The sequence below is a fragment of the Cladophialophora psammophila genome (assembly GCF_000585535.1).
Source record: "Cladophialophora psammophila CBS 110553 chromosome Unknown aczJe-supercont1.30, whole genome shotgun sequence".
NCBI classification, from domain to species: domain Eukaryota; kingdom Fungi; phylum Ascomycota; class Eurotiomycetes; order Chaetothyriales; family Herpotrichiellaceae; genus Cladophialophora; species Cladophialophora psammophila.
Genome location: NW_006912951.1, coordinates 148,005 through 162,327, shown reverse-complemented (window position 1 = coordinate 162,327; position 14,323 = coordinate 148,005). Strand labels below are relative to the sequence as shown.

The 14,323-nt window shown below is 53.4% G+C and overlaps 5 protein-coding genes across 5 annotated transcripts; 2 read left to right on the top strand and 3 right to left on the bottom strand.

Moving 5' to 3' along the window:
• Positions 1-848: 848 nt before the first annotated feature.
• A1O5_11997 (uncharacterized protein) lies at positions 849-3,519 on the bottom strand (the record flags this gene model as incomplete). The annotated part of the gene is made up of 3 exons (XM_007752566.1): positions 849-3,022; positions 3,077-3,232; positions 3,345-3,519. 3 exons carry the CDS (start codon positions 3,517-3,519, stop codon positions 849-851), a joined length of 2,505 nt encoding a protein of 834 aa, XP_007750756.1.
• A 1,941-nt stretch (positions 3,520-5,460) lies between these two features.
• Positions 5,461-6,947, bottom strand: A1O5_11996 (uncharacterized protein; the record flags this gene model as incomplete). The annotated part of the gene is made up of 2 exons (XM_007752565.1): positions 5,461-6,469; positions 6,532-6,947. The coding sequence occupies 2 exons, from the start codon at positions 6,945-6,947 to the stop codon at positions 5,461-5,463; spliced, it is 1,425 nt and encodes a 474-aa protein (XP_007750755.1).
• Positions 6,948-8,327: 1,380 nt separating this feature from the next.
• A1O5_11995 (uncharacterized protein) lies at positions 8,328-9,760 on the bottom strand (the record flags this gene model as incomplete). Its single annotated transcript, XM_007752564.1, has 2 exons — positions 8,328-9,284; positions 9,344-9,760. 2 exons carry the CDS (start codon positions 9,758-9,760, stop codon positions 8,328-8,330), a joined length of 1,374 nt encoding a protein of 457 aa, XP_007750754.1.
• A 1,282-nt stretch (positions 9,761-11,042) lies between these two features.
• Positions 11,043-12,971, top strand: A1O5_11994 (uncharacterized protein; the record flags this gene model as incomplete). Its single annotated transcript, XM_007752563.1, has 1 exon — positions 11,043-12,971. One exon carries the CDS (start codon positions 11,043-11,045, stop codon positions 12,969-12,971), a length of 1,929 nt encoding a protein of 642 aa, XP_007750753.1.
• A 450-nt stretch (positions 12,972-13,421) lies between these two features.
• A1O5_11993 (ADP-ribosylation factor 6) lies at positions 13,422-14,132 on the top strand (the record flags this gene model as incomplete). Its single annotated transcript, XM_007752562.1, has 2 exons — positions 13,422-13,515; positions 13,609-14,132. 2 exons carry the CDS (start codon positions 13,422-13,424, stop codon positions 14,130-14,132), a joined length of 618 nt encoding a protein of 205 aa, XP_007750752.1.
• Between the last annotated feature and the right edge of the window lie 191 nt (positions 14,133-14,323).

The window sequence follows — 14,323 nt, the reverse complement described above, 5'->3', positions numbered from 1 at the left end:
ATCGCTGCATATTCCTTGCCTCCCAAATCTTACGCCGCAGGTCCGAGATCCTGCTTTTTTTGATGATGATGATGATGATGATGATGATGATAATGCTTGAGGACACCCCGGGAATGCCGTGGTTATACGAGGTAGTTGGGAGAAATTTGGACATGGCCCTGAGATTTGCGGGGACCCCAATCCCAAACAAGCCCGAACTTTCCATTGGGCGGCGGAAGGGCAAAGCAGGGCAAAGGGGTGTCTCAATGTGCAAGCCCAGCGGGGATGCCCGCACGTGATTTAGAGTCACTTTTGTCACGTGATCATGGCGTCGCCTTCTCATCACCTTTCTATGGAACCACCAGGGCCGACAGACGCCTTTGAATGCGGAAGGTCGGCGAGTCTTGGGCAGTTCATGGTTGTGACTAGACACTCTTTTGCATCGACAGCCTCCGCCTCGCTCAATGCAAATCACACATGAACTCTCTCGAGCACAATGGCTCGGTTGGTTGACGAGTATGCCAAAAGGAGTGAGAGCAAGTCAAAAACAGTGCTGTCGATGGCCGTCGATATGGCAATAGCACCTTGTCATGATACTCCAGTGCCTTTTTATTATCCAATGTAGCCCCCTCCCCCTTGTTCACGGCTAATCATGACCCTGCCTTTCTCCTCGGCCTTCGCGCTGTTTTCGCTCGTTCCTTCTTATCCAAGTAATTGTTGTAAGTTTTCTTTTCTCTCACCCCGACGTATCCAAGAAAAGCACTTTCCCTTGCCCTTTTCCCGTGCCAGCTCGACTCCCACTCCACACCAATGCCGATCAATCCTGTCTAGGCCCCTATCGTTCATGCCGCGACAGCCACCCGAAACCATTATCCACCTGCCGGCCTCTCTCCCCGTCCAGGATCCATCGATACTTTCCGTCCTTGAGCTGACCCCTCCGCAGCTGGTCTTTCGGTCACACTTGAGAGAACCTCGTCGCGTGGTCTGTCAAATGATCTCCCTCTAGGCGCCAAATGCTCCTGGGCGAAAGCCGCTAGGCTGTTTCGAGAAGAGCCTTGCTCATTTCTGGGCGGGCTCTTTGCCCGGTCCCTCTCCTTCTCAGCCAGCCTTTCGTCTCTGTTCTGTGACATCTTGGCTTTCCATTTACCAAACAAGCCCTTCTTCTCCATCTCGGAATTAGGATCCTTCTGGACATCATTCGATTCTTGGCTTGACTGGCCAATAAGAGCTTGTTGTCCGCTCCCAGTGGGATCAGGATATGAAGATTGTGTCAGTTGAGAATCCCCGGTAAAGCTCTTCCTGGGTCGACTGGAACTTCCAATTGAACTGTTACTTCCTCTGGCTCCAGCATTCTGGCCAACAGGCGGCGGTGGTGCAAGCGGTGACTGTTCTCCTTTCTTTGCCGCAGCGGAGAATCTCCATCGATGACGACGCTTTTCTTTCTCGGGTTGATGCAGCGCATCATCCACGACGTCGGCATCTGAAGGGTCGGTGAAAGAAGAGCGAGAGTGCGTCGATCCTGGCGGGGAGGTGGGTGGTTTCAAGCCGGGTGTATGGTTTTGCCCGTTGTTTCCAGCGGACGCGGTCGGAAGTTGTTTCGAGTTTGGTGTTTCATTGGTGGGAGTTGCTGCTGTGTTCATGAGGGCGGGACCTTGAGGCGCAGCCAACGGATCATGTCGCCCAGCGCTATGGACATCAGGTGAGACAAGAGGCGTGTGGAAAATGCCTGCCTCGTCACCATGAAGTGAGTTCAGCGAGCTCTGAGCGCTGTCGTTGGTGCTCCCAGGTATCTTTGGCTTCTTTTGCAGCTTCCTTGGTTGCCTCCCGTTGGGATCTGACGGACCAAACATCGGTGACTTGGGGAAAAAGTTAGATATCTTCCGTTCTCGGGTCGTGATGGGTGGTGGAGCCACAGCCGCAGCCGTTACCGGTCCCTGGCCGGTCTCGCTTTGGGTTGGTACAGTCTGTGCTGCTGGTGGAGGTCGGGTCAGTTGTTGCGGAGACTGACCGGGTGCCTGGACGGCTTGTGCAGGAACCAACGTTCCTCTGCCGTCAGCATCATCTGGTTGGATAGACCCAGATCTGGATGACTTGGACTCAGTCGTTTCCTGGTTCGTAGTTGAAGAGCCCAGATTTATGGAATTGGGTCCGACGGAGGAAATTGTCGACTCTGTGTTATCATTGGATCTCTGAAAGCGGTTCGAGGTGATCGCTGGAGATCGCTTCGAGGGGACAGTATTGCTTCGTGCTATTCCCGCACCTCCCGCGAACGAAGTGACCCCAGACGGAGTACCCGGGTTCGAAACTCCAGGACTCCCTCGTTCTCTAGAACCGCGTGACGACACAGAGACATTGCGTCGGACCCCATATTTCCGGAGGCTCTCGGCGCCAGCACTGGCATTGGATGCAGACCGTCCAACAGCCTTTGGAGATCTTAGAGATGGTGCACCGCTCTCGACATCCTTCTGGGTTTTCTCATCGACTGCGGTGCCTGACATTCCGATGAGGAAATTATCCTGATTCTCGATCAAGAAGATTAAGACCTCTTGGCTGAGTCGATATTCCATTGGCGACATGTCGTGCGAGGGATGAGAGATTATACCGGGTTGAAAGATGGCAGCGAGATTGCCAGCAGTCATGCGATTGAGGTCCGACTTGGACGCGAAGACCGCAAGTAAGTCGAGTATGTAGAGGAGCAGTTGGCGGTTCAGAGGCGGTAGCTCCGTGATGAGCTTTTGGTACGCAGAGACAGCGGCGCTGTGTTCGCTGACACTCATATCACGAGGCTGCATTTCACCATCCGGCCCTGTAGGAACCTGGATTCGGCGGAGTGGTTCGCGAAATCTCTCGTAGAAATCGAGAGGGACAATGGGCTCGGGGAGCTGGTTGAGGTAGCGTCGAAGGATGTTGGCCGCGTCGTGGACGGTATAGCCACTCCAATCTAGCCCTTTTCCATACCTGTCAGGAGAGTTGAAGACGGCCTGCAGATCCTTGATTCGTTTTGCGGATCCGCTCAGTCGGAAGATGCCCTCCACATCGGTGGCTGAAGACTTGTCAGCGGTGTATACAGTGTTGGTTTCCAGAATCAAGTCCGTACCTTTCTCTTTGAGAAAAACTCCACATTTCGCAACAACGATGGGGACGTAGCCGTAGATGAAACTCTCGCCATATTCGTTCTGCAAAGAGATGGCGACGTTTGCATACCTGATGCTCTCGGCTAGAGGAACGCCAAATATGCCAGTGGGAGCTTCAGCTGGTAGAGGAGTTAGTTGACAAGACAATCACGGCGGACAAACCACCTGGGAAGAGTTGGCTGCCTAAACCGCAGCCTCTCCCCGGGAAGATGGTCCTCGAGGCTCTCTTACCCTTGTCATCCACCTTTTCGGTAGTCTTCCTAAACTTCTTCCACCATGATGCTAGTTCTCGCTTTGACGGAGGAGAGGCGGTGTTCAATGGTGCAGGCGCCGGAGCACCACCACGGGACGCTTTTTGGGCAAATGTTCGTGGAGGGCTCGGAGTGCCTGCGCCTCCCGTCGCCATAATGCGGCTACAGGCGCAGATGCGCTCTTCGCCACGGTTTGAGAGGAAGGAGGTCCGTTGCTTATGATGGGTGACGTGCCTTTCGGTTGTTGGTGAATCACTTTGGTTGGTATCAGACAGTATCGCAGGGAGCGCGACTCCTCTTCAACCGATACAGAAGGCCGTCCTCACGCGTTCTTGGGCAGCCCGCAGCACGCAATGGAGGGATAGCCGTCGGAGGGTGGACAAAGGTGATGAATGCAAACGTCTGCAGGGAAAATGCTGTTTTTAATGCGTTCAACGGTTGGTTTGTGAGGATGATCGGCTAGAGCGAATGACTAGCCAAGCGTGCAGGAAGGGCGCCGACGCCGATCAAGAGGGTCTCTGGGCGACCGAGAGGGCAGTCAGTCTGATTGCCGGTGTACGAAATGATGGCGAGGGAATGGATGCTGGAAAAGTTGGAGGTGACAGGAATAACAGAACAAAATGAAACGCGACCATAAGGACCTGACAGGCTGCCAGGGGTGATGAGATTGGGGGGTGCAGTTTCTTGTGTGTAAGGTCGAGGAAGGGTTTTGGCTGTGTTGGTAGACTGTTGGCGACTGCAAGTCGAGGGCCACAACAGGTCGCAGCTGAGTACCCGGGTAGAGTTTGGTCAACCGCAGGTTGGGGTGGGTTTTTGCGGGTGCTAGTTGGGTGGGTGGCACTGGGTGGTCGCAGGTGGTCGGTGCCCTTGCGATGCCCAAATTGTCAGTGCCAATTGAACCAAGCAGTGGTGGCAGTAGTCGTAGTCAGCGATGGCCCTAGCGCCACGCGCACTGCGGTGGTGGTGGCAGGGTCTGTACAGGGTGCCCAAAACACTCACTCCCCCTTCTCGGTCCTGCAAGCCATAGGTAGATACATTCCCATTTTGGACCCCGCTGCCCTGGTAATCGCCTCGCTCAGTTACATAGCACGCTCAAGACATCAATTGCTTATTTCCCGGGCTTGCTCTCAGACATTCGCATCCCTTGTCATTTATGAGTCTAGTGCTAATTGTTCACCATGGCACATTGATTTCCTTTGGGCGAGCACCGCACATTAGCTCGACGCCTAGCAGGCTGTCGAGGATGCCCAAAGTCTGGCTTGGAGGAGTCAAATCGGTACGTCTCTCATTGTCATCTGATAACTCTCCCCTGTCTGTCGCTACATACATCCATAGGGTGTACTCGATGCAGCAGGTTGTGCAGACGTGTCACCGCAGCGATCTGCAAGGTGCATCGAAGCCTCCTATGGTGCCACTGCCTGACTATCGACGCCTCGAGCGGGATTCAATAACAAATGGCACAGTCTGACACGAAATACATATTTCGAGACGGCCCAATAATGGTGAAGCGGCCGCTGCACCGAATATAACAAACACTGTAGGATGAACGACAGAGTACTGCTATAACTGAACGTAAACAATATACTTGTTGTGAACGAAGGGTGCCTTCGCTCCAATGGTGCATCGCTCTACTTGGTCAGACTGTGCCACTTATTTTTGAATCCGGCTCAGCCTATATTTAAACGCGGCTAGGTACAAGCGAGGAGGGCAAGGAAACGGATGTTCCTGTCCCCGGCCGTTCGACCCATCCCGACCTTGCCGAGTGCTCAGTTGCGAGGTGCAGCCTGCAGCTCTCGGAAACCTACACGGCCCCCAAACTTAGCCGATCGCCCCCAATAATGAATCACTTGGGTACCTAGTACCCTGTGCAGGACGGCGAACAGTCTGGAGTAATAATACTCGTATTTGGTTATGAAAAAGATTCGTCTATTCTGGTGGCTTCAACACCACCGGATCCTGCGAGCCTGGAAGATGAAAAAGCAAACGCCGCCTTTGTTAACGCCAACCCCTTCCCAGCACACCATATCATTGGGTATAATGAGTTCTAAAACAGGGCTGAAAAGATTGTCTGTTCGTGGCAACAGGCCCCCGTGACGCTATTGTGCGGTCGTCGTGGTTGGCTCGACAGTGGTGGCTTCGACCCGTTCGTAGTCGTCCTCGACGATGGCGTTGGCCAGCTGAGGCGCTGCGCCGCCTATCGTCAGATCCTTGATGGCCTTGTCGAATTCCCTCTTCATCCCATGCTTGACTGCTTCAAGGACGTTGTCCACCGTCATCTTGGGCAAGTACATGGGCCGAGTGCCTTCTCTAAAGACCCCGGTTCGGACCAAGATGGAGTACCATCTCGCCTCGGAATCGCCTGATTCGTCGAATTCGTTGGTGCCTCGAATGTCCGATTCTGGGGTATCGCCCACAAAGTAGACCGTCTCCGGAGGTCGATCGATTCCGTGGGTATCTTTCCGCCATTGCCGAAGTAGTCTGGTGGCGAATTGGAATGTTCCCACTTGAGGCTTGCCGAATGCGATGGTCTTCAACTCCTTCCCGGTAATGGCTTTGAACATCGCCTCGAGAGACGCCCGTAGTGCTCCCATGCCGATGCGGGAGTAGGCGTGAGAGGTCGCCCAGACCACATCATTATGAGAGAAAAAGACCGGCGGACCTTCATCAAAGGTTTCTGATCTGGTGCCCAGACGACCATTCTTGCTCATGCAGAGGTCGAGGATGATTTGAGAGTCTCCGGCCCAGTCTCTGCTGTCGGCAAAAACGAAGACCGCTTCAATCTCGATTTCGCCGTAATTCCGAATGTTGGAGTTCCGGTGTTCTTCATCTGTCAGTTTTCTAAAGGGCGTGGTGTCTTCGTTATCTTTGATGATGTCTCCGGGGGTGATGACGTCTTTGAAGCCATAGCCCTTGGCCACGTTGCGACATTTTTCGCCTTCACCGCCAACAACCAGGACGGTGTGATACTTCTCAGCCATTTCCCGCATGGGCGTGTGTCCGCAGATGAATTGGCCAGGCGACACCTCTATTTGGAGTTGGTTGCTGAGTTGGATACATCGTTCCTCTTCAGTTTTCCCACCACCGTTGGTGACGAAAATGTAAGGGCTGTTGGACGAGGTTAGCATGCTCGATTACTCTGTAGTGGGATGAGACGGCGGGGTACATACACTTTGATGCCGTATTCATTTTGGCCATTGAGAACTTTCATCGCCTCAATGGCCTCAGGAATAACCTTGCCCCCTTTGATGAGGACTCCGTCTATGTCAAAGGCGAAAGCGTACTTGTCAGTTGTGCTCAGGCTACTGCTGTCATCAGGAGTAGTAGTTCCCGACCCAGGAGGCGTGATCGTGGGGGGTGATTCGGCCAAGTGATGCTTCGCCATCTCCATGGCGCGGGCAGTCTCGTTGGCATGGCTGTGGACGTCCATATGTTGCGGCGGAGCAACAACAGTAGGTCCACCAAATAAATCTGCCCGTTGGGCATTTTGACTGGATAACCTGCGCATGCCTCGCTGGGATGCTTTGCTGGCGGTAGGATATAAGATGTTGTTGTCCATGTCTGAAGGATGTCCGTTGGTTGACATGGTGGGCAACCTGTCTGGTCTTCGTCTCAGGGCAATGCCAATCAATAGAAAGCCAGGTCGTTTTGTATCAAGACGAGGCGAAGATACAGTCTCCGTCGCTTATGGCAGGCTTAGCGAGAATGAGGTTAGTATTGAGGTCGCAGGTCGTACTCCGGGATTAGGGGGGATATATATATCGGTCTTCGAACAGGGGACGGCCACCTCCAGTGAGAAAGCCATCGAGGCAAATTGGAAGTACACGTGGAGGAAAAGTGGAAGATATCAGAGACATGCAACCAAAACAGTGGATATCACGAAAACTGAAGAAGACGGCTGTTTGGTGAAGGGATGAAGGAAATGGAGCATTTCCCGGAGGTCGACAGCCACAGCAGAGAGACGACACCTAACGATGGGGAGCCAAATGACGTCGACGCGCCAGGGTTTTCGTCTGGCGGGCGAATAGAGACTGATGGTCGCACAGACGGCGCAGTAAAAAAAGTCTGATAGGCCTTGGTGGTAAAAGCCGCATCCATGGTCGTGTCTGATACCTCACTGGGGTTGGAAAAACACCTTTGGAGGGCCTGCAGACTTGGTTGGATATCGTCGAGACGTCGAGTTACAGAATTTCACAGTGGTCCACCTATATGGAGTAATGCTTGTTGCAAACTGGCCCCTTAGTCACGAATCGGTACTGGGTATCTGACCGTCTCCAGTTTTTCAGCCTTGGTGGCCCATACCCCATCGTACCGTACTCGGTACATACTGTACCTAGGTAGTACTATCGCTCGGCCTTGGTGTTTCGAAGTTGAGGATGATCCAACGCCACTGCTGTCATCAATCCCCATTTTGCAACCAAAATAAGCCCGGCTTCCCCAGTCAGGAGTACCTGACGCGGAATCCTTATCAGCTGCCTTTCTCATTCGTTCTTTGTGGCGCTGACTCGGGGGCCTCTGTCAGGCTGGAGCCTTGAGGTATGGAGGTACTTGTTAATATCACATGTGCCTTGCCAGTTGCCCATGCAGAAGACTCTCAGATAAAAGCCGTGTATCCGCACATCGAGACTACTTCGACCCCGGGTGTGGGACTTGGTGGGCATGATCCTTCTGGTGTCGATTCCACATCCCGATGACGACGGTGAGGCGGGAAACTTCTGATAGGATGTTAAGTCGAATCATATGCGAAGGGATTTGGTCTTGCATCCAGGGGGGGGGGAACTACCGAGGGTTACCCAGAAGATAATGCTTCTCGCTCTACCCGCTCAACTCTTCTCCCACAAGAGATACCCAAGACGCATGTCGAGTGACCAGAACAACGCTGGACATGATGTTGAATGCTCCGGGACACTCACCAGAGAACACGTTGCATCCTCGGGTTCCACGTCGACACTGAACAACAAAACACCTATATGTGGAACTCGTTCTCCAACCAGTGTTTGACAACCAGCTTGCCCTCTTCAAAAGCGGGTTTCGGAATACGCACAATGATTGCTGCATGACTGTGGGTGCTCTTGTGGATGTACACGGGATACTTTTTGAATCCCACATCATCCAGGGCCTTGATCATGGCAAACTGGGCCGTGTTCAATGCTAGGGTCGGGAAATTGGACAGCCTTTCAGATGGCACAGGTTCATCGTTGTCTGATTTCTCAGACAATAACGATTCAGACGAGGTCTTCGCAAAGGCCATTGTAGACGAGACGGGATCCTCTACGATTGCATCTGCTATCTCCTCCGAGCCCTCCGGTAGATATTCCTGTTCCTGAGCAGCATTCACGTTCTCGAAAGCATCCTCGAGACCAACACGCATATCCTGGACCATCCATGGGATTCTGTACAGCCCGAACCCCTCCCCGTGATGATCGGCCTCATGAAGCATGATTCTCCGCTGACTGCGCAACGTCTGGATGCAGGAATTGACCACAAATGCCACCAAGATGACGGGAAGAAGGACCGCCAGCGCCAGTAGGATTGGTGCGCGCCGGAGATAGTGGTGGCTATGCGTGCGGAATCTTTGATAAAAGGACGGCACCTCGTGCTGAGGAATTAGATCAGATGGATGGTCTGGATCCAGTATCACGGGGTCGTAGCCCTTGACATAACGTAGCTTGACTTTTGTTAGATCGACGAAAGGATCATGTCTCGAGATCCCGGTCGTGTAGTACACTGCAGATCGATCATTGACGATGTTGGTGTACAGTGTGCGATTCTGAAACCGAGCAAGGGCATGAATGAAAACGCTGTCAGGGTCGGCGAGGACGCTCAGCAGCGGCCTGCCTGTGTTCCGAAACTTGTCGATCATGAATAGCTGTCTGCCTGACGTTGATAACATTCTCGCGCCCAGCACGTTCCACAGATGATTCTGGCACACTTGAGTTAGACCAGTGGTGCCGGTTTTTGGAGGGTTTGCCCTGTACGTACCTGATATCCGGTCAAGGGAGTGCGGACACCCAGATGAGGGCTGACAAAGGTGGTAAAGTTGACCGGGGTCATCTTCTCAAAGTATCCCTTGTGGTAGAGCAATCCAATGGCATAGCGGGCAACAAGCCCTCCCAGTGAGTATCCTACCACAGAAAAGCGTGTGATCTTGTGTCCATCGCGTTCCAATTCATCCACGGCGTCCTCGATCTCCTTTGCGACCCGCTCGCCGCCCACGTTCACGCCGTCATAAGTTAGACTGCCCAGGTTTCTGCGGCAAGCCAGGACTATGATCTCTTCCCCGCTGTAACGATCGCGCAGAGCGTTTGCGATGTAGTTGAGATGGCCAGGATTGCCCCAGAGGCCGTGAACGAGGACCACCAGGTGCTGAGCCTTCTGCGGAGTGGACTGACCTGACATTCTCAGGGCGGGAGCCATTCCCCAGTTAGAGAAGAGGATCTGACTGTCGATACTGCGGAGGTCGAAAGGTAATGCAGGCATCAACATTTCTTTTGTACGTGTCACAGTCGGCCAGTCAGCAGCCAAGGCCCTTGTTCGCAGTAGTGCCTGGTGGCGGTCGCCTGTAGGCTACACTATTAAAGTAAGTCAGTTAATTTAGGGAGACTCTCTTGGGCACCCCTGTACTCGGTACTTGTGGAATCTGGGCAACTCCTTGAAACGCCTTGAATGTCCTAAGTAGGCGCCGGGAATGTGGTCCAAGCTAATAAGGCCTTGTTTGCAGCTGTGTCACTGGCACAGTTTTGACCTCATCGACCCGGGAGTCCTCTCGCAGGCTTCCCCCAGCCCAAGTTACAGTCGACGTAAACAATTGACACCAGACTCTTCCAGCAGATTGAAAGCTGGCACCGCACATATAATAGGTCGTGTCGTGACGGTCTTAGCGAGGCTGCCAAACCGGCCTCTCTCTTTTTCGATACCCCGTAGAGGTTGGAGACACCGAGCGCAATAGGAAAGGCAAATCGAGTACTATCGTTGGGATTCCCTCCAAAAGAGTAGAGATGCGTTTCGCAGGACTGAGAAGGTGGATGAGATCCCATGGTTTGTTCGCGGCGAAGACTCCTTCGTCTTATGACTGTTGAGCAGGCTCCCCACGCATCACCCTTGGCCTCGAACCCTCATCTACATAGTTTCTTCTGCTCTCCCTGGGGTGTTATCTCAACCATTCTTGTACAAGCGATAAGGCGGCTCTCCCACGCCTGAGTCCTGCCTTCTGCATGAACGGACATTGCCACTGGTTGCACCGGGCCTGGAGCATGCTTATCACCCTCTGCACCAACTGCAAGGCTTGGGATTACCTGATAGCAACAAGGTTTCGATCTGCTCAATGACCGTGCCTGCATGACCTCAACCCCTCAAGGCCGAACCAAGGCGCGCCACTGGCTGCCAGAAGGAATAACAAGGATCAGGGTGCGCGGTACATGCTGCCGGGTACAGGGCGATCGGGGGCCGAGAGTCGTGGGCTGCGAACACGCGATCGTTTTCCCCAAGCAGCGGCGGCGGGCAGTGTGCCCACCAACGAACCTTCTAATCGGCGAGGCTAGTGAGGTTGGTGAGGTCCTCAACCCAAATTGAGTCTGACCACATCGCCAACCACAATTCGACCACTTCTTCATCACCAAGTACCATCATCATCATCCACTTATCCTTTATCAGTCCAGCCTCCTCCTTCTATTCTTCCAATATGTTCTCCTCCCTCGGCCATTTTCGCAATGTTCCGTGTCCTCGGCAGGACGACTGCAGCCTCCAAACCTGTATCTTCTCACATAGCTGGAGAGTGCCTAGCCCTGAGGCAGACCATGGCCTCAACTCTGCGAAAGAATATGATCCGTTCAGCGCGGGGGAGATATCATCTCCGCCGTCGAAGAGAAGGAAGCTAGAATCCCCTCCCCACCAGCCAGTGATTTCAAATGCCGTGCATCCAGACACTAGAGGCTTAGAAGTGTCTACCCCAGCATCGTTCGGACCACAGCCGCCTTCACCGTCACGGACAGTGAGTCAGCTCGCGCGAGAAATCCCAACTCCAAGCCAGATTCGACGCCATGTGATACAAGGGCATGCTAAAGGGAAGCCGACTTCTCTCGCAAGACCTGTGTCGCCTCCACCAACGAAACTCCGCAATGAGTCTTCAGTCCTAATCAAGAAGCAACCGGTAAAAGTTGAATCACTAACTCCGCGAAACGTTGCAAACGCCCCGGCGCTCTTGAAGACGAGATTGACAGTGCTGCAGAAGCTGCACGAGGAAATGCGGACTCAAAATAGCAAGCTTGCTGATTCGGACACTAAGCACAGATCGCTCGCGCTAGATGAACAGGAGTTGGTAAGGTTCGCCCTCGACGAAGAGGAAGCCGCTACAAAACTGGGAGGCGAAATTTACAAGAATACCATGGCTCAAAATATTCTGCGAACTAGAAAGATGACTATGAAGGAGTGGGTCGAGAGAGTCTCGCAATGGACTGGAGCAACATCAACGGCCAATGTCCACGCTAAGCCAGTTGACAAGAGGGATGATCTTCTTTCGGCAGGCTTACCATCTCTGCACGAACAGGTTGCTGTCCTCAAGCATCTCCACACACCTTTGGAAGGCCTCGAGAAGTTCGGTTATGTGACCACGCAACCATCCAGCTCCGAGCTTGCTTCGGTGAATGCGGGATTGGTAGCAATCAGAGGCTTTGAAAGCTGCGATCGATGTGGGACGAGATTTCAAGTCTTCCCCGGCCGAGATGAGACAGGACGCTTGACAAGCCAGGGAAGGTGTCGTTATCACTGGGCTCGACCAAATCGCACAGTTCCCCTGAAGAGGGATAGAACTCAAGGTCAATCGGAAGCAATCTACCCTTGTTGTAACAAGCCACAAGGAAGTGAAGGCTGTTCGGACGCCGACTCACATGTATTCGTGGTCAAAGACCCCAGGCGCCTTGCGACAATCCTGCAATTTGAGCACACTCCAGAAAAGTCCGACATCCGACTCAGACAACCCGTTTCCTTCGATTGCGAAATGGGCTACACCACGCATGGGATGGAGGTTATTCGAGTTACGGCCGTCTCGTGGCCTGACGGGAGGCTTCTACTTGACGTCTTGGTCCGACCTTTTGGGGAAATCCTGGATCTGAATACTAGGTTCTCTGGAGTGACAAAAGAAGTCTATGCATCAGCGCTGCCGTACGAGGCCGCTCTCTCTGAAGGCGTCCAGGAAACGCATCTCGACGACCGCCAGCTCCGTAAAGTGGACTCGCCGGCCGCAGCCAGGCAATTGCTGTTCGAGCACATCAGTCGAGAGACTCCACTGATAGGCCACGCCATTGAAAACGACTTGAACGTTGTGAGGATCATACATCCCTATGTGGTCGACACAGTCCTCTTGTATCCTCACCCACGAGGATTACCGATAAGATACGGACTGAAGCTGCTCAGTCAAAAGTATCTGTCCCGGGGTATTCAAACTGCGGGCGAGGCTGGACATGACTCGAAAGAAGACGCAGTGGCTACGGGAGACCTGGTCACGAAGAAGGTGGCAGAGAAATGGAAACTGATGAGATGTGAAGGGTGGGCATTCATGGACGGAATCCTTATGGCACCAGAGGAGACGAAGCCGTTGGAACACGTGCCTTGACGTCGTGCTTGCGTCGGTGCTCGTGCTGGGGTTGTCTTGGGGTGCCCGACTATTCTCGCTTAGGTCTAATGCCAGTTTCTTCTAATCCACTTTGACTTTTCAGCGCGAGCCCCCTTTCCTAACTTGGAGACCGTGAACCACGCCTGCAGTAGCCGGGGTACCTCGTACAATCTCAACCACTCAGTCAACGGCATTGTCCCCTGAAATTCTTGGACAGCAGAAGTCTTTTTTTGAGGCTCTAGGTACATATCAAAACGCCCTAGATTCCCAAACTCTGTCGTCGCTCTCGTCGTTCGAGTCCTCCGTAGCGCACTCATTTGCTGGGTCGAGGCTGAGACCCGCAAGCAACCTGATCACGACAGCTGCCTCTAACTGCGCCCAATCCACTGTTCTGCGACGGCATCGCACCTCCTGAGAGATAAGCTGCGCCCTGCAGCAAAGCATACAAAAATGGGCGGTCAAATATCCAAGATGATGGGTAAGATCTTCGGGTCGAGAGAAATGCGGCTGTTGATGCTGGGTCTCGATGCTGCTGGCAAGACAAGTGAGTCCAAAGTGGCGCCGCGCGGCTGCGCAGTCCAATGCACCATCCAGCGTGACATGTGCTGGGTACATTAACATACTGATGGCTGAACAGCAATCCTCTACAAATTGAAACTGAATCAAGATGTCACCACGATCCCTACAGTTGGCTTCAACGTCGAGACCGTCACCTACAAGAACGTCAAATTCAACGTCTGGGACGTGGGCGGACAGGACAAGATTCGGCCCCTCTGGCGACACTACTTCTCCGGCACGCAAGGTCTGATCTTCGTGATTGACTCCAACGATCGAGCACGCATCGACGAGGCCAGGCAAGAACTACATAGGATCATCCTGGACCGGGAAATGAAAGAAGCACTCTTGCTGGTCTTTGCCAACAAACAAGATATCCCGGGCTCCATGACCCCTACTGAGGTGACTGAGAAGCTGCGACTAGGGCAATTGAAGGATCGGACTTGGTATGTGGTGCCTAGCTGCGCTACTACCGGAGAAGGATTGCTTGAAGGATTGGTGAGTAGAGCTCCGTCTGGAAGTGATGGTATATATGTATTGACGCCACCCCTTGCAGAGTTGGCTCTCGACGAATGTCAAGGCGCAACCGAGGCCAGCACCCGCTAAGTAACACACCCCGGCCGTTGCAGATAGTCTTGGGCGGCATTGAAGCATTCGAATCGGTCTCGTGGCAGCGGAATGTGGCGATGACCCGGACGACAGCAGCCATGATACCTATTCGCGATGGATCCCGTTCTAAGAAGCATTTTGTGAATGGAGTTCAGGGCATTGAGATTTCCCAGCGTCACGATAGGGCG